Below are 17,881 nucleotides of genomic sequence, written 5' to 3' on the forward strand. Positions count from 1 at the left end.
CAAGTCTAGATCTCAATGCCTTCCTAGATCCAACAAGAACAATTGCAAAGGAATTGTAAATCTCAGAGAAAGTAGATGAAGAAGCAATTAATCAAAATGGAAATTCAATTATGCAGTAAAATGAAACGGAGAGATCTCAGGATGAGATTGAAACAGATTTCCTTCAATTCTCCAACCCAAGATCCAAGACAATTGTAATTGAAATTGAAAGCAAGAAAACTAAGAGGAAGAGAATTCAATTCTCCTTCCCCGAGACTCAGAAATTAAAATTCACTCAACACCAAAAGCTCTCCGAAAACTCTCTATGAAAACTAAAAGGGAAAGCTCCCCTCAGAACTTAAATCCTATGCTATTTATACACTTTCTTCAAATGGTCTTCAAGCCTTCAATTGGGCCTTTGCTCTTGATAGAATTGGGTTGATAGAGGCCTTGGTTGATTGCTCTTGGAGTTTGGAGAAGAACCGAATTGAACCGGGTTTGGAATCATGAAAGCTTGAGTAAAAGTTTGAGTAAAAGTTTGAGGCAAACTTTTACTCCAACTTTTCACATCAGCCACCCTCTTTTGCTGATACCAACGTTGGGGCAAAAGTTTGGGGTCAAACTTTTGCTCCAACGTTGGCCTCCCCTTGCACACTCATGGCGCCAACGTTTGCCAAAAAATTAGAGGCAAACGTTGGCGCAAACTTTTGCTCTCCAGGGTGTGTTGTTCATGCGCCAACGTTTGCCAAAAAGTTTGAGGCAAACGTTGGCGCAAACTTTTGCTCTCCAGGGTGTTGATTTGTGATGCCAAAAGTTTGCCAAAAAGTTTGAGGCAAACTTTTGCTCAAGTTTTTTGCCCAAAAGTTTACACAAAAGTTTGCGGCAAACTTTTGGTCCACACAAAAGTTTGCGGCAAACTTTTGGTCCAGCTTTTTGCTCCCTGGTTCATTTTCACTTATTCCAAAAGTTTGAGCTAAAGTTTGAGGCAAACTTTTGCTCAAACTTTTTGTCCTCTCTTCCTCCTAGCCATTCCTCCTTGCTTCAACCTTTCTCCAAGCTTTCTTCACCTATCATTAATCAACCAAACACATCAAAGCTATGCTCAAAATCATGAGATATTCATTCTTTCATAATATGTGACAATTATAGCATAAAACCTCATGAAATTGCATTAATTCATCTATGGTTGATTAAATCGAAGGAAGCATGAAAATCTACCCAATTGGCTTGCTTATGGCTCAAGAAAGTGCATAATTCAATTGAAAATAAAAGAAAAAGGCTAGTGAAACTAGGCTAAGATGACTTGTCATCACAATTCCCGTGGTGGTCGTGTTCTTGAGGCTTTTTCCTTGTTTGGTGAGATGTGTTGCCGGAAAATTCAGCCCACTAGTGTTACATTGCTAAGCTTGCTATTTGGAATTTCAGAGATTAGTCAAGTGCGGTGTTTGCATGGCTGTGCGGTTTTGCATGGGTTTATGTTTGATATGACCTTGTCAAATTCTCTATTGAATGTGTATGGGAAATGTGGAAGCATTGATGATTCTAGGAAGTTGTTTGATTATATGGAGCAAAGAGATTTAGTTTCTTGGAATTCGTTGATATCAGCCTATGCCCAGATTGGGAATCTGATTGAGGTTCTGCTGCTTTTTAAGACAATGAGGGTGGAAGGGTTAGCGCCTGATCGGCAAACTTTTGGGTCGGTGTTATCTGTGGTTGCATCAAAGGGGGAGTTGAAATTAGGAATGCTAGTTCATGGCCAGATTTTGAGAGGTGGTTTTCACTTGGATGCACATATTGAAACATCACTGATTGTAGCGTACTTGAAAGGTGGGAACGTTGACACTTCTTTCAGAATGTTTGAGAGGACTTTAGATAGGGATGTAGTTTTGTGGACAGCCATGATATCAGGCCTTGTATAGAATGATTCTGCTGATAAGGCACTGTGTGTGTTCCGCCAAATGTTGAATCTCGGAGTGAAGGCATCTAGTGCTACTATGGCCAGTGTAATTACAGCATGTGGTAAACTTGGATCTATTCATTTGGGGGCATCCGTTCATGGTTACATCATGAGGCAAGAATTATCATTGGATAGTGCCGCTCAAAACTCTCTTGTTACTATGTATGCAAAGTGTGGTCACTTGGACCAGAGTTTAATTATATTTGATAGGATGAGTAAAAGGGATTTGGTTTCTTGGAACGCAATAGTTAGTGGATATGCACAAAATGGCTATGTATGTAAGGCATTGTTGCTTTTCAATGAAATGAGGAGTGATCATCAAAATCCTGATTCAATAACCATTGTCTCCCTCCTCCAAGGCTGCGCGTCAACCGGACAACTTCACTTGGGAAGATTGATACACAGCTATGTTGTAAGAAACATCTTTCAGTCGTGCATCTTAGTGGACACTTCTTTGGTAGACATGTACTGGAAATGTGGCGATTTGGATGCCGCCCAAAGGTGTTTCACTCGGATGCCATATCAGGACTTGGTGTCATGGAGTGCGATAATTGCAGGGTATGGCTATCATGGCAAAGGAGAAACTGCATTTAGGTTATACTCAGAGTTCCTAAAAACTGGGATTAAACCAAACCATGTGATTTTCTTGTCAGTTCTATCTTCTTGTTGTCATAATAGACTTGTAGACCAAGGATTGAGCATATACAAATCGATGACTAGAGATTTCGGAATCGCACCCAATCTTGAACACCATGCTTGTGTGGTTGATCTCCTCAGTCGAGCAGGGAAGGTCGAGGAGGATATAACCTGTACCGAAATGTATTCTTAGTGCCCCATCTAGATATTTTAGGCATAATCCTTGATGCATGTCGAGCACATGGTAATAAGGAACTTGGTGATGCAATTGCCAATGACATTCGCATGCTGAGGCCTATGAATGCAGGGCATTATGTACAACTTTCACATTGCTATGCTTGGATAAACAAGTGGGAAGAAGTGGGTGAGGTATGGAATCATATGAGATCTCTTGGATTGAAGAAAATTCCTGGCTGGAGTTTCATTGACATACATGGGGCCATAACTACATTTTTCACAGATCACAACTCACACCCCCAATTTCAAGAAATACTCTTTACACTAAAAATTTTGAGGAAGCAAATGATCAAAATGGAGGAACGTTCATTGTCTATATAATACTAACATTGTCTAAAATGAACAAACGAAAGAGAAAGAAAGGTGAACAGGAGCAGCGGAGAGCGTTCATGGTGTTAATGTGGACAGTTGGATTCTGTCTCATTGGTTACATTGGCGGCAGACCACTCTATTGGCATCTCAATGAGTCCCTCTCTGCCATCTCTTCTTGCCCCCTTTGCCATTGCGATTGCTCTCGAGCCTCTTCTTTCTCTCCCTGATGGTACTTACCTCTTGTCTTTATGCTTTTCAAATGTTGTTTCTTATGCAGTTATGCTGACATATTCATGAATGGTGGTTGCTTAAGTGTTTGTTTTCTTATGCAGGATTGAATAACTCTCAGTTCTTCTCCCTCTATTACTACTACTAATAGAAAAAGCTGCAGCTATCAGATAATAATGCCATACAAATTCACTTATGCAATCACGGAACACACCATGATCATAGTTAAACACATGCAAATATATAGCTGTTATTAACTGCACTCGTTTATATTTTTCGTAGATGTTTTTCCTTAATCTTTGCAGCACAATCACCCCAAGTAGATAAGTAATTATTGTTCACCTATTCAACTTTCTCTTGAATCAATAACTTTTTCTTCAATTGATTTCTGCTTCGAAGATAGATTTATGAACTACTAATACACTATCACCCCCATCACTCACTGTAATTATCACTTTATATGTAACTGATAACTGTACTACACGTGATAGATATGTATTAGCTAAACGCAGATAAAATATGGTCCTGTTAGATTGTTACATCCAAATTAACTGATTCAGCCACAGCTACCTAGGAATATGTTGTTACTAGGGTCTTCAAAATCTTTGTGTGGTGTATGCTATTCTGTGTATACCAAGTATGTGCGAAAGTAGGTCAGTAATTTGTACGTGGACATGTCATGGGGGAGTGTCCACTGCAGAAACAACTTTGTCGCTCAACAAGCGCATGGCAGCTCCCTTAGAGAATTTCCTAGACACCATTCTGTCCTGAACTCCGTCTCATAATATACATGATTGATGCCCTGTTAGAAAGAAGGGGAAAAAAAAAAGAACGAACAAGGCACAGGGTTAAGGAAACAAAAATGTTTGCACTATCAAAGTTTTTTCTTTGCAACAACTCGACTTCACACAAGTTGTTCGTCCAAGAAAACTTGAAGAATTAGCAGATTTTGAATATCGATTCTATTTTTATAATCCTACTTAATTCTATATCAAAGCTTTGTTTTCCATGAATTTAGTTAACTTTGGTGGCTCTAAGTCTCAAGAGTTCAAGGAATCAGTTACCCACTGCCTTGTAAATTGCAGAGAATCAAAAGCAATTTGGAGAGGAAGCTTACTTCGGCCATACCTTCAGATGAACTACTCGGGACACTTCCATCAATGGTGGAAGAACCTGAAGACAACCCTCTCTCACCAACCAGATGCGCGACAGCTGATGGAGGTAGCAGCGCACTTGTGTGTTGAAATCTGGAAGGTGAGGAACCTCCTGGTCTTTGAGCAGAAGAGGCAAGCCCTGGTGGAGATTATGGCAGCAGCGATGAGGAGCTATCAGAACGGTCTGGGGAGTTCCATGCTCCCTCAACCTTAAGATCCGTTACTTTCCTCTTCTCTTCTCTTATTGTGTTTGGTGTAAGATGGAAGACAGAAATTGAAACAAGAATAAAGCTCTAATTTAATTTGTACAAAGGGTAAAATTTGAATTAATTAATTGAAATGAGAATATTTTAGATATAAAATGTTACTCAAATTTTAGTTTCTACCTCTAAAAATTTCAGTCTACAGTGACCCCACCTTTTGGAGGTACTGAAATACTGAAATTTTGGAGATAGAGACAGAAATTTTAGTACCAGTCTTTGAGTCAACAAACATAATACTAAGTCTCAGTCTTCTAGTCTCTGTTCTAATACTTCAAAACAAACGTTACCTTAATTATTTGTCAATTTTATCCAATGTTCTGAAAATCGGACCAGACTGGCCGGTTCAACCGAATTAACCGAAAACTGGTCACTAGTCGGTCCGGTCCACCTACAAAACCGCACTTCAAAAAACTGGCAAAAAAATCGGCTAAACCGGTGGTTAATCGGCAAACTGGGCGAACCAGTTCTTCCCCCCAGCCAGCAAAACAGCGTTGTTTGGCTTTATAAAAAAGAAAAAAAAAGAAAGAAAATGAAGGCTGAAGAGTGAAGAACGCGTGTTGCAGGCTTACCCCAAATCCCTAATAAGCTAATCTCTTCGAAGAAGTGAAGAACACCCCCACTCCCAACCCTAAGCTCTTCCAGGCTCGAGCTTCTGCCCACGAAGGACAACCGCCGTCGTGATTCGAAGCAGACGCTGGAGCAAGCGCCACTGTTGCGGGTCGTTGCCTCAGCGTCGTGGGTCGTCGCCTCAACGTCGCGGGTCGTTCTGTTCTCTACTTCGAGGCTCGAGCTTCTGGCCTTCTGTTCTCTACTTCTCTTGCGGTTAGTTATGGGCTTCTGGCTCTTCTATTCTTGTGTTTTCATATTTTGTTCTGTCTTTTCTCGTCGCGGGTCGTTCTGTTCTCTTCTTCTATTCTTTCTGTTTTCATTGTTTGTTCTGGATTTCTGTTCTTCTGTTCTTGTGTTTTTAAATTTTTAAATTTTGTTTATTATATGATTAATCAAATGTTGAATAAATTTAATGTATGTTGAATTTGAGAATTCTGCTTTGCTCTGTTCTTCAATTCTTTTATGAAATTCAATTCTGCTCTGTTCAATTTTTTTTATTTTTTCAATTCTGCTCTGTTGAATGCCATATGAATTGTGTGAAATATGAACTATGAATTGATATATTGGTCTGGATTCTGGATTGCTGGCATTCTGAGTTGGGGTTGATGGTTGATTTTAACGGTGGTTGCTAATTTTGTTAATTGTGTGTTCTGAGTTTGGGGTTGTTGGTGATGTGATTCTGAATTTACTTTGATGCTGAGTATGGATTCTTTGTTTTGAGTATAAATTCTTTTAGTTTTTCTGTTTTCGTATTTTTTTACTTTGGAGGCCGAGTTTTCTGTTTTTAAATGCTGAGTTTTTATTATTAAATACTTGATTAGAAGTCTTTGTTGAAATTTTTTATGATTCTGAATTTTTTGTTGCCAGTGATTTGAATTTTTATGTAAGTTTGTTATTCTGAATTTTTTTTTGTGATTATTGAATTTGATCTGCTTGGTTCTAGCCTCCAAAAGCAAGAAGTGTATGTTGTTGCCAAGAATGTCATTAAAGGTAAAGGAGTTGTTCTGAGATGAAGAACTTGAATAGGAGAATTATGCAGCACCAACACCAGTTTATTGTTGTGCAAGAGCCAAGAAGTTGTAGAGTGAAAGAGAATTTGAAAATACAAGAGAAAATTGATTTAATTATGATATACATGACTCTTTTACACTGAAATGTACAAATAATAATACCTAGTTACTGCTTTAGTTTCTATAATATCTATTTGTATATTAAATTTTAATAATTTGAATGTATATTGAATTAAAACGGTTTAACTACGGTTCGACCCCGATTAAATTATTGAACTAATCACTTGACCGATTTGATGACCGATTCAGTTCTCGCAACCTTTTTATCACAATAGTGATATTTTGGGAGACACTTTCTTTGTACTTGTCCTAAATTTAGACACCTGCTTGTTTTATTTCTACCAATGATGAAATAAAATAACTTAATATCTTTGAGAAAAAAAAAAGATAAGAGGAGTCAAAATAATATGAATGGTTATATTTTAAAAAATGTGAAGTTTAAGTATTTAATTTATATTATTGGTTATGAATATTTTCCTTCATTTGTATGCATGTGAGAGAGAAATTGTATTTGAAAATATGAATGTCTTGACAAACAGCCTTTTACCCTTTAGATTAGACATGTAAGTGTTTGAAAGAAATAGAAATACAATTAATAACATATTTTATAATGATAAAAAGGTACAATGATAGGTAAAGGAAAAAAAAATTAAAAGAGCCAATAGAGACTAAAGACCAACACAATATATAATTATAGATAGACTACTAAAAAAAAATGAAAGTTATCTATATTTATAAAATTGGAAACATATTTAAGTCTTAGTTAAATATATTTAAATTTTGGCTTGACAAATATATAACTCCATTATATAGTGGCGGTTATATAAAGTGTCACTAAATATTTGTCGCTGTCTATCAAATCTGTTGTAAAATTTATTCTTTAATAATGTTAATTAAGGATTTATTAATGGCGGAAATAGACACAACATCAAGCACACTAGAATGGACAATGGCTGAGTTGTTACATAATCCAGAAAAAATGTTAAAAGTTAGGGCGGAACTTCATCAAACACTTGGCAAAAATGGAAAATTTGAAGAGTCTAACACCTTAAAGCTGCCATACCTTAATGCAATTGTGAAAGAAACTTTGAGGCTTCATCCACCAGCACCATTTCTCATACCCCACAAGGCAATTGATTATGTAGAGTTAGGTGGCTTCACAATTCTCAACAATGCACAAATCCTAGTTAATGTGTGGTCATTGGGAAGAGATTCAAGCATTTGGGCTAAACCCTAATTCATTTGAACCTGAGAGATTCTTGGATACTGAAATTGATTTTAAGGGAAAAAATTTTGACTATATCCCATTTGGTGCTAGTAGAAGAATTTGTCCTGGATTGCCTTTTGCATCAAGATCCATACATTTCATATTGGCATCTCTTTTGTATCACTTTCATTGGAAGTTAGCTGATGAAATGAAGTCACAAGACATGGACATGTTAGCTAATTAAATATTTAAAAAAATTATTTATACACCAATATCAGTCATTATGTATTTATATATAAATATATATATTATTTAATTAGTCACCAAAAAATATATATATTATTTAATTTATTTTTAATATATATTTTATATTAGTGATTAATTTTAATATACACCTACTTTGATTGTTATATTCTACTAAAATTTCATAATGATAAATTAAAAAAAAATCATAACAAAAAAAAAAGATGAAATATGGGTTGAGATTTATGTATTTTAGAGCAAGCATTATATATTATAAAAAAAAATCGATATACATTAAAAATCAATTATTGAATCAATGACTACATATATGTATATTAATATGCTATTAGAATAATAAAATGTATAATAGATAAATAATTAGATAAAGTTGTTTGAAGAAGTATAATATTCTTTTAAAAGATCAAATATATATATTTTTATACGTAGTGGTTGAGTGATAGTATGATTATCCTTGATTAATTTCTATGTTATAATAACTATAGTTTCATTTCTATGAAGTATGAATCAGTGGTGCTTTTATAGATTGAGCAATCATTGTCCTTCCAATTATTCTTGGCTTCTGATCTTTAGGAGATTTTCTCTTCCTTTCTCCCCAATTTTGTTGTACACTTTTTTTTTGGCCATTTTTCTTTATGAATAGTTGGAGTCCACTTGGGGATAATAGAGCTAGCTTGATTTGATTTAGTTGAATTTTCTATTTATTTATTTTTTATAATCGACATACAAATTTAAATACATCAATATTCATCAACTCATCAAACCACTAACACAAAAATTACCCAAAACCATTCATTTTGTTTGTCAACAGTAATTTGTGTACTTTACAAAATCACTTACCAACAGGTGTATTTTTAAATTTATATATCTATTTTGTAATGAGATAATTTTTTGATATAGCATGTAATTGATGGAAGTAATTTTTTATAAGAGTAAACTACCATTTCTACCCACAAAAATTGAAAACGCTGACACATCTACCCATAAAAAAAAAAGAAAATTACTATTTGTACCTATAAAATATGAGTTTCATATAACAAAATTATCCAAACACTAAAAAATCACATAAAACTCCCAAATTACCTTTATCATCATCTGCATCATCTTTTTCTCTCCACCACCACCACCACTAACCCTATTCTCTCTCTCTCTTTTCATTTTCTGAGCTCCTCGCCGCCACTAGAGTCCGTTAACTCTGCCAACTCCTTCCTCTCTCTCTCTTTCTCTCTCTTCCCTTCTGTGTTTTGCTTCTCTCTCTCTTCTGTTTCTTCGAATCCTCAACCCAAAAAAGGGACTTCTTTTAGAATCAACATGCAAGTTAAAACGAGAAGATAAGCACACACACATATAAAGAGGCATCATTGAATGAAGAAAAGAATGAAAATAGAAAATTGTAATTATGGGATTGCAGATTTTGCATTGATTGAGTTATGAAAAGGGGAAGAAAATAAAAATAGGAAACTCAGCAGTGAAGGGCGTGGATGAATTGGACAACGAATTTAAAATTGTGGTGTCTCCTTCGCTGTTTGAAATCACACCGCAGCTACAAATTTCTCCCTTCTCAATTTCATAGCATTTTCTTCTTATGTGGATCTGTCACTGGCTTCTTCATTTTTCCTCTTTGTTTTTTCTATTGTTGTTGTTGTTGTTGTTGATTTATGTGAAGAAGATGATAATAGAGGTATGTGGTGGTGGTGGTGATGGTAGTGATGAAGGAAATGAGGTGGTGGTGCCTTTAAACTCAGAGTTTGGCTCAGGCGAGGGCGAGACAGGGAAGGAGAGAAGGAGGGGTGGATGATGCGGATGATGATAAGGGTAATTTGGGGTTTTTATGTAATTTTTTAGTGTTTGGATAATTTTGTTATATGGAACTCATATTTTATGGGTACAAATAGTAATTTCTTTTTTTTTATGGGTAGATATGTCAGTGTTTTTAACTTTTGTGGGTAGAAATGATAGTTTACTCTTTTTATAATATACATATATAAGGCATGACGATTGATTTATTATTGTACATTCTTTCGTTAAATCAATTTTTAAGATTAACATTTGGTAGTAGTGAAAGGTAACTTTGCCAATAAAAAATTAATAATACATGAGAATGATGTAAAGAAGTGTAAGTTCAGAGAATGATAACCATAAAAAAAAATCGACTTTAAGGAGAGAAAAAGAGAGAAGAGAGTTGTTCAAGCTTTTCTGTTTCCTTTCTCAATGAAAATGAGGTTTACAAGAACATATCACAATCTAATTGACAAGAGAAGATACATAAATTGTTATATCCTTAATATATTTGGATTGAATTTTAAATTTTTTTATCGCAAAAATTCTTATACCATGTCATAATACTACTCCTCCTAAAAGTTTAAACTAATAGGAAGAAACACATAAATAATTATATCTCTAAACAAAAGGTGTATCTTTCCTAGTCAGCTTGGTTAAAGGTAAGGCGAGTTGTGAAAATCCCTTAATGAACCTCCGATAATAACTCGCCAAACCTAGGAAACTCCTAATCTCCGTCACAGAAGTTGGTTGCTCCCAATTCATTACTGCCTCAACCTTATTAGCAGGATCCACAGCTATTCCCTGTTGACTTACCACATGACCAAAAAACTTCACTTCTCTTCCAGAACTCGCATTTAGATAACCTGGCATATAATTTCCTATCCTTCAATATTTGTAGCATAGTTCTCAAGTGATCCGCATGTTCTGCTTCAGTCTTAGAGTAAATGAAGATGTCATCAATGAAAACGAGAATGAATTTATCTAAAAATAGATGGAAGATTCAGTTCATATAGTCCATAAACACTGCCGGGGCATTGGTTAACCCGAAAGACATCACCGTGTATTTATAGTTACCGTATCGCGTCCGGAAAGCAGTCTTCGGAATATCCTCATCTCTAACCCTTATCTGATGATACCCAGATTGCAAGTCAATCTTAGAAAATACACCGGCTCCCTGTAGTTGGTCGTCCATTAAGTTGATCCTTGGTAGCGGATATTTGTTTTTCACAGTAACCTTATTCAACTGCCTATAGTCAACACATAAGCGCATACTCCCATCTTTCTTCTTTACCACTAACATTGGCACTTCCCACGGAGAAACACTTGGGCGAGTAAAGTGTTTACCCAACAAATCTTTCAGCTAAGCCTTAAGCTCGGCCATCTCTAAGGGTGACCTCGGACCTGCCCTAGGTACCTGCTCAATTGCAAACTCAACCTCTCGAATAGGTGGAAATTCATCAATATAATCCAAAAACACCTCAGGAAATTCACAAACAACCGGAATTTTCTCTAAGCTTTGATCATCACCCGAAACACCCGCAGTTAACATCATAATACCCTGACATTCAGTCCCAGAATAATTTACTATCATAGAATTCAAATAATAGTTATTTACCACAACCGGCGCTTCCGACCCTTCCGGCATAAAGCATACTAATTTCTCAGAACAGTCAAGCAAGACAAGATTCTTAGATAACCAATCCAATCCCAAGATGAGATCGAGACCAGTCATCGGCAGACAAATCAAGTCATGCACAAATTCACGCTGTTTGACTCGAAATGACACTTGTGGACATCCTAACCTAGTCACAATGGCTTCATGAGTAGCATTATGCACCGTTAGATCATAACCCAAGACCACTATTCTCAACCCTAATTCATTATTCTTTTCAAATGCAATGAATGAATATGTTGCCCTCGAATCAAATAATGCATTTAAAACTCTACCAGCTATTTCACAGTTACCTCTGATCAAGGTCTCAAATCCCTCGGCACCTGCTGCAGAAATGGTGTACACTCTCCCTGACTACTACACTCTACCAGTCTCATACTTCTTCTTCTCTAGGCAATTCCAGGCCAGGTGCCCAGGTTATCCGCAAAAGAAACATACTTCCATACCCATTCTGCACGGAACTCCTGGATGATGCTTTCCGCATCTCTGACAGCTCAAGTCCTACTATGGCTGCTTTCCAAACCTTCTGCCCTAATCAGCATTGTGATTCGGCCTTCTAAAGTTGCCCTGACCTTGATTCTGCTGTGGGACAAAGCCTCCACACTTGAAATTCCTTCCTCTTGGTGCAAAATTCCTTCCTGGAGTCCTCTGAAAAGACATCCTCAGACTTCCCTTTTCCATTGTCGCCTTCCTCACACATTCTTCCGCCACTCGGCTCTTGTTTATGAGCTCAGAAAAGACCTTGATCTCCATCGGTACAACGAAGCTCAGAATATCACTCCGTAGGCCTCCCTCATACTTAATGCATTTTCATTCGCCGAAATCCTCAGGCGCACCATGATAGATTCGGAAAATGCGACACAGTTCTTCGAACTTATTCGTATACTCAGTAATAGTCATCTGTCCTTGTTTTAATTGCAACAATTCAAGTTCCTTGGCGTTTCTGACTGAACTGGGAAATACTTTCTATAAAATTCTGTTGGGAACACTTTCCAAGAGATCATAACACCGTCTGGCTGTAGGATACGCCGTGTTCCCTGCCACCAGTACTGGGCCTCGCCTTGCAGCTGATAAGTCCCAAATTCAACTCACTGCTCTTCGGAAACCTGCTGAGCCTGCAGTGCCCGCTCTATCGCTTGAATCCAATTATCCACCTCAGTGGGATTTGAGGTTCCCCTAAAGGTTGGAGGATGAACCTTCAGGAAAGAGGCAAGCGTCATAGGACCCTCATCGCCATTATTCCCATTGTTTCCAAGGTTTATCTGGTTACCCAGCGCTTCGGCTATCGCTTGCATAACCGTAGCCATTTTTTCCAGGGCAGCCATGAAATCTACAGGGTTATTCCCTGTCGGTTCAGGAGTAGCATTCCCTAATCGACCTTTGCCTCGCCTGCGACCGCGTCCGCGAGTCGACATCAGGTTCCTATACACATCAAACAAGTGATATCAAGTTGATCAGTCTCAATATCGCAAGTCTAGTGCTTCAAGTCCCAAATGCATGCTCATGAACGTTTATGCCACATATATAAGTTAGATATCCTAATAGCACATAGACACATACACAGAGAATGCACAGAAGCATAGTCAGTCCGTCCCTCAGGCTCTACAGGAACGAACTGCTCTGATACCATAATGTAACACCCTACTACACTGAGCTTTACGCTTAAGCCGTAAAACAGAGGTGGTGTGGTATTACGACCTCTAAAAATTAAATATATACATAATAATATTGAAAAGGATACAGTATACGAGGAGCCTTGAAAAACAGATAAAGCAAAATCACAAAATAAAAAGCGCAACACTCAGAATTGAGGATTACTTGCGTGCAAAGAAAACTAAAGTTTATAAGCACAAAAAATACGAAAAACAGGATTAGAAGGTCAATAATACAAGACAACAAGCCTCCGACTCAGTCTGCGAAGCTAAGGTTGGCTGGAGAATATTTACATACAAAATATACAACCTTTAACCCAAAGATACATGTTTAAAAACTCTTGTTCTCCATAAAGCCTCTAAGTGGTACCAAAATAACGTAAGTTGTCGGAGAGTTAATACATAAGATTATATACAAATATACACCAAAATAATAACCCAGAAACCACTTCGCTGCAGAGCTCCAGACACCTACCGAGGTGCCTCTCGACCTACATCTGAAAAATAACAACATAGTATGGGGTGAGAACTGGTGGTTCTCAGCATGATAAAGGTGCCACACACATAAGATATAAGGTCTTAGGAATACCAGATGCAATCCTAGAATGCCGACACTCAGATATTAAAGCTTAAAGTACTAAAACAGAAACCATAAACAGGTGGTCTTCTAAGGATATCTAAGCCTAACTTAAATTCAACCTTAACACCAAATCTTTCCACCTTTCTTCCGTTCCTCCATCTCTGGCGAATTTGCATAGACAAACAAACAGACAAAGGCAAGCATAGGTAGGAAACAAGTAGTATAAATAGCAAATATAATAGTTAGCATAATATAATCAATTAGGCATTCTCAATTAATGCACAATAAGCAAAGCAAGCAATATGCACATGATGTATGCCTATCCTATGGCTGATGAGGCTCATCTGTCGGTTATCAAGCCAACCCGATGAGTCCGACTGCTAAACCCTGGATTGTCCCCCGTCGTGCATCCTCATGAGTCTATGCATAGATTTTTCTCTTTTTATTCATATTTCATACATATATAAAACTTTACTCAATGGGGGTCAACTTTTTCGGAAATTTATAAGTGCCCGGTCATATCTTACGACGTAGGATCAATAGAGTATCGAGTCTCAACCTGGAACAGGTGGTGGCAAGCCACGATACTTTACCCAGAAAAACTCATGTCTCAGATAATTGAGTGCATAAGCCAATAAATATTCATAATCATTTGTAATCAGCATATAATCATATCATTAATCATCATAGCACCACATGCACTCTAAATTTTCATGTTTCCTTATATAATTCGTCAACTTTCCAACCTTACTTCACCTCTAAGTTACCTCCATTTCCTAACTCCATCTTATTACTAGAGTTACTACTATGATTTGGGGCTAAAAGAATGAAAATAGAGGTTTAGAAGTTTAAAATTTGACTTAAAAACACAAAATCCATTTTTGCTAAAATAGGGGCCACACGTACATGTGGGAGTGCATTTACTGAAAGGTCACGCGTACGCGTGGGCGTACAATTTTCTATGCTCGCGTACACGAGAATCCCAACCCGAAAGAGTTGGTCGCGTCGCCTGCAGGTGGTCGCGTACGCAACCTCTTGAAAATCATTGTTTGCATACGCAAACACACTGCTCGCGTATGCAAGCTGTGCAGAATCAGCAAAATGCTGAATGTTGCAAAATTTTCAGTTTTTCCCTTTGAATTTCCGACGTGCATAACTTTTTCGTTTTAAAATATTTTTTATCCGTTCCTCGAATGACATAGACTTCACGGACCCAATTTTCATATGAAATAAGTTTAAAACCATTTGAGGATCCAGAAGCTAAGTTATGGCTCGTCAAAGTTTGGCCAAAAATCAGTTTTACACAAAAAAACTTCAAACCTCAATTTCATTAAAACCAATCTCAAACCAAGCCTCTATATCGGCATTCAGCTCAGCCACATACCAAAGCACACCAACACAGAACCAAATTCCTCATTACACAATTTCAACCTAAATTTCTCATTTTACATCAACAACATTTCACCCACTAACTCAATATATATATATATATATAGAGAGAGAGAGAGAGAGTAAAGTATCGTTTTTGTCTCCAACGTTTGGGGTAAGTCCTATTTGTGTTCCTAACATTTAAATCATCCTATTTGTATCCTTAACGTTTATAAAAGTGATTCAATGTTATTCTACTATCAATTATACTAACAAATCAGATTATATTTTTCAATTATTCTCACTTGGATGTATTTATTCTCAATTAGGTCTCACTTGAATGTGTTCGATTTTAATATTATACCCACTATTTGTGTTTAGATTCAATTATGTCCCTAGAAAAGTGAATTATATAAATGTTGTAGGAATTAGTTTCAACATTTGATGAGCTATTTTTCGGAGTAGATCATCGATTCTATCCCAAACATTTGTATTCTAACTTCAAGAAGAGATTTTTAAAACTCAAACTAAACGCTCATGATGTGTAATTGACGGCAGGATAACATTGAATCACTTTTACAAACGTTAGGGATACAAATAGAACGATTTAAATGTTAGGGACACAAATAGAATTTACCCCAAACGTTGGGGACAAAAACGATACTTTACTATATATATATATATATATATATATATTAACATACTATTACCAATATACACAACAATCATCCAACACATATTCAATTCACATCATAATTACCAACAAGGGTGCTAAGCATTGAATATTTTCATGCATTTCAACCCATCCTATGGTCCTCTAGTATAAGTTTTTACAGAACATTATATATTAAATACGTGAAACCTAAATCATACATTAGCCGATTTCCACGTATTGACCAAGGCAAATCACCAAAGCCAAAAATAGCCCCACAAGTCCAAAATCACCAAAGCGTTGACACTAATCCTCCACCAAGCCTCCAATGCCCAAAATCAAGTTCCAATATATGTATATACACCTAAGTTCACATTTTTCACATATCCATATACAAAATTCAATAACCACACACTAATTCAATGAATTCACTAGGGTTAATGATCCTTACCGTACCCACGGACTAAATGAACCAAACCCAACAAGTTCCGCAAGCTAAATCGAATCTAGAGTACCAAAATCAACAAAATTTTAATGTAGATACTCACCAAATTTTGAAATTCAAGGGGTAGAAAAATTGGAGTGAGAGTGAAGCTTACCTATGAAATTGTTCCAATAAGTTCGTAGAGCTCGATGCGGTGGTCGCGTGGCCGAAAACGATGCGTCGATCGGAACTCGAAGTAAGGAGATATGGAGATTGGAAGGTGAGGTTAGGGTTTTGTTTTTCTTCTTCTCTTCTCCAACAATGTGCAGCGTGAATAAGGAGAGGAGGGGAAGGGAAACTGTGTTTTGTTTAAGTGTGATGGGTTGGATTGGGCCCTGGGCCCATTTTGGGTCTGGATCATCTGGTTCGGCCTAATTTTGGGGCAAATTCTTTAAAATTAGTGTCAAAATTCTTATTTTAATTAGCTCTATTCTATTTTACTATAAAATTCACATTTTTAATCTCCTTTATTAAAAATTAATTTATTAATTAATTATTTACTAATTTTACGAGATTTACATATACCATCACCATATTCCACATCACATAATTAAGGATAATGTAGACGAATAAATAAAAACTAATCAAATAGTATCTACTGTACTTCATGCCATCACCAACTAAAAAGAGAGCAAGTATACAGCTAAGATCTTATCCAATCAAATCGTATCTACTGTACTTTCTGGTTGTTTATTAACTTAACCCTCAATCCCGAACTAAGCATAGAAATCATTATTTTACATATAAGCATAATAAAGAAAACTCAAGCAAGCAACAGATAGCAATCAATTGGCATTTTAGAGAACAAATGATCTAGTATTTTAAAATTTGATTGCTAAACATCCCTGCTGCTGCCATTTATTTAGAATTGTCACCCCACTGTATGTATTCTTGAGTGTTCTAACTCCTTTTTTTATACCAGTGTTCAGATCATAACTGGTTCAGAGGACTGGATTGCACAATAAGGTTATAGAGTCAAAGTAACAACCCTTACTAATAATGACCTTTGCTCTCTACCATGTACATGCTATTTAATATTCAGTAGTTCCTGAACTTATTGCATTCCAATTGGGAACCATGCAACAATATAATTGGGATATATATAACTCAGAGCTTTAATGCTATATAGATATTGATGAGCGGATATTTTATACACTTTTTGGGGATAATTTCATATAGTTTAGAGTATGTTTTAGTTAGTTTTTAGTCTATTTCTAGTAGTTTTTAGGAAAAATTCATATTTCTGGACTTTACTATGAGTTGTGTATTTTTCTGTAATTTCAGGTATTTTTCTGGCTGAAATTAAAGGAGCTGAGCAAAAATCTGATTCAGGCTGAAAAAGGACTGCTAATGCTGTTGGATTCTGACCTCCCTGCACTCAAATTGGATTTTCTGGAGCTACAGAACTCGAAATGGCATGCTTCCAAGTGCATTGGAAAGTAGACATCCAGGGCTTTCCAGCAATATATAATAGTCCATACTTTGCACAAGGATAGATGACGTAAACTGGCGTTCAACGCCAGTTCTCTGCCCAATTCTGGCGTCCAGCGCCAGAAAAGGATCAAAAACTGGAGTTGAACGCCCAAACTGGCATAAAAACTGGCGTTCAACTCCACAAATGGCCTCTGCACGAAATCTCAGCCCCAACACACACCAAGTGGGCCCCAGCACACCAAGTGGGCCCCAGAAGTGGATCTCTGCATCATCCATCATAGTCCACTCATATTTTGTAACCCTAGGCTACTAGTTTAGTATTTAAATAACTTTTAGAGACTTAT

The 17,881-nt window shown here is 36.7% G+C and overlaps 2 protein-coding genes, 1 long non-coding RNA gene and 1 pseudogene across 4 annotated transcripts; 3 read left to right on the plus strand and 1 right to left on the minus strand.

Moving 5' to 3' along the window:
• Window positions 1–1,277: 1,277 nt before the first annotated feature.
• LOC140180532 (pentatricopeptide repeat-containing protein At4g04370-like) lies at window positions 1,278–1,898 on the plus strand. Its single transcript, XM_072221754.1, has one exon. The coding sequence runs from the start codon at window positions 1,278–1,280 to the stop codon at window positions 1,896–1,898; it is 621 nt and encodes a 206-aa protein (XP_072077855.1).
• A 39-nt stretch (window positions 1,899–1,937) lies between these two features.
• LOC114925629 (pentatricopeptide repeat-containing protein At4g04370-like) lies at window positions 1,938–3,497 on the plus strand. The gene is made up of 4 exons (XM_029294255.1): window positions 1,938–2,745; window positions 2,787–2,941; window positions 3,218–3,350; window positions 3,454–3,497. Exons 1-4 carry the CDS (start codon window positions 1,938–1,940, stop codon window positions 3,495–3,497), a joined length of 1,140 nt encoding a protein of 379 aa, XP_029150088.1.
• A 97-nt stretch (window positions 3,498–3,594) lies between these two features.
• LOC114925675 (uncharacterized) lies at window positions 3,595–4,779 on the minus strand. 2 transcript variants are annotated; one of them, XR_003815062.2, is made up of 2 exons: window positions 4,478–4,779; window positions 3,595–4,151 (listed from the first exon to the last, which is right to left on the minus strand). It is a non-coding gene; the product is annotated as an uncharacterized lncRNA (long non-coding RNA). The 2 variants fall into 2 exon arrangements; XR_003815061.2 differs by having other exon boundaries at window positions 4,467–4,765.
• Window positions 4,780–7,293: 2,514 nt separating this feature from the next.
• LOC140180533 (cytochrome P450 76T24-like) lies at window positions 7,294–7,896 on the plus strand (annotated as a pseudogene).
• Window positions 7,897–17,881: the final 9,985 nt, after the last annotated feature.

Source organism: Arachis hypogaea, chromosome 17, assembly GCF_003086295.3.
Source record: "Arachis hypogaea cultivar Tifrunner chromosome 17, arahy.Tifrunner.gnm2.J5K5, whole genome shotgun sequence".
Classification (NCBI taxonomy): Eukaryota; Viridiplantae; Streptophyta; class Magnoliopsida; order Fabales; family Fabaceae; genus Arachis; species Arachis hypogaea.

Excerpts from the sequence above, each read along its gene's own strand:
- LOC114925629 (XM_029294255.1), top strand. The coding sequence starts at position 1,938 with ATGTTGAATCTCGGAGTGAAGGCATCTAGTGCTACTATGGCCAGTGTA. Across the intron at positions 2,746-2,786 it reads GGTCGAGGAGGATATAACCT|GCATAATCCTTGATGCATGT; the intron begins GTACCGAAATGT and ends TAGATATTTTAG. Across the intron at positions 3,351-3,453 it reads TCTTCTTTCTCTCCCTGATG|GATTGAATAACTCTCAGTTC; the intron begins GTACTTACCTCT and ends TTTCTTATGCAG.
- LOC140180532 (XM_072221754.1), top strand. The coding sequence starts at position 1,278 with ATGACTTGTCATCACAATTCCCGTGGTGGTCGTGTTCTTGAGGCTTTT.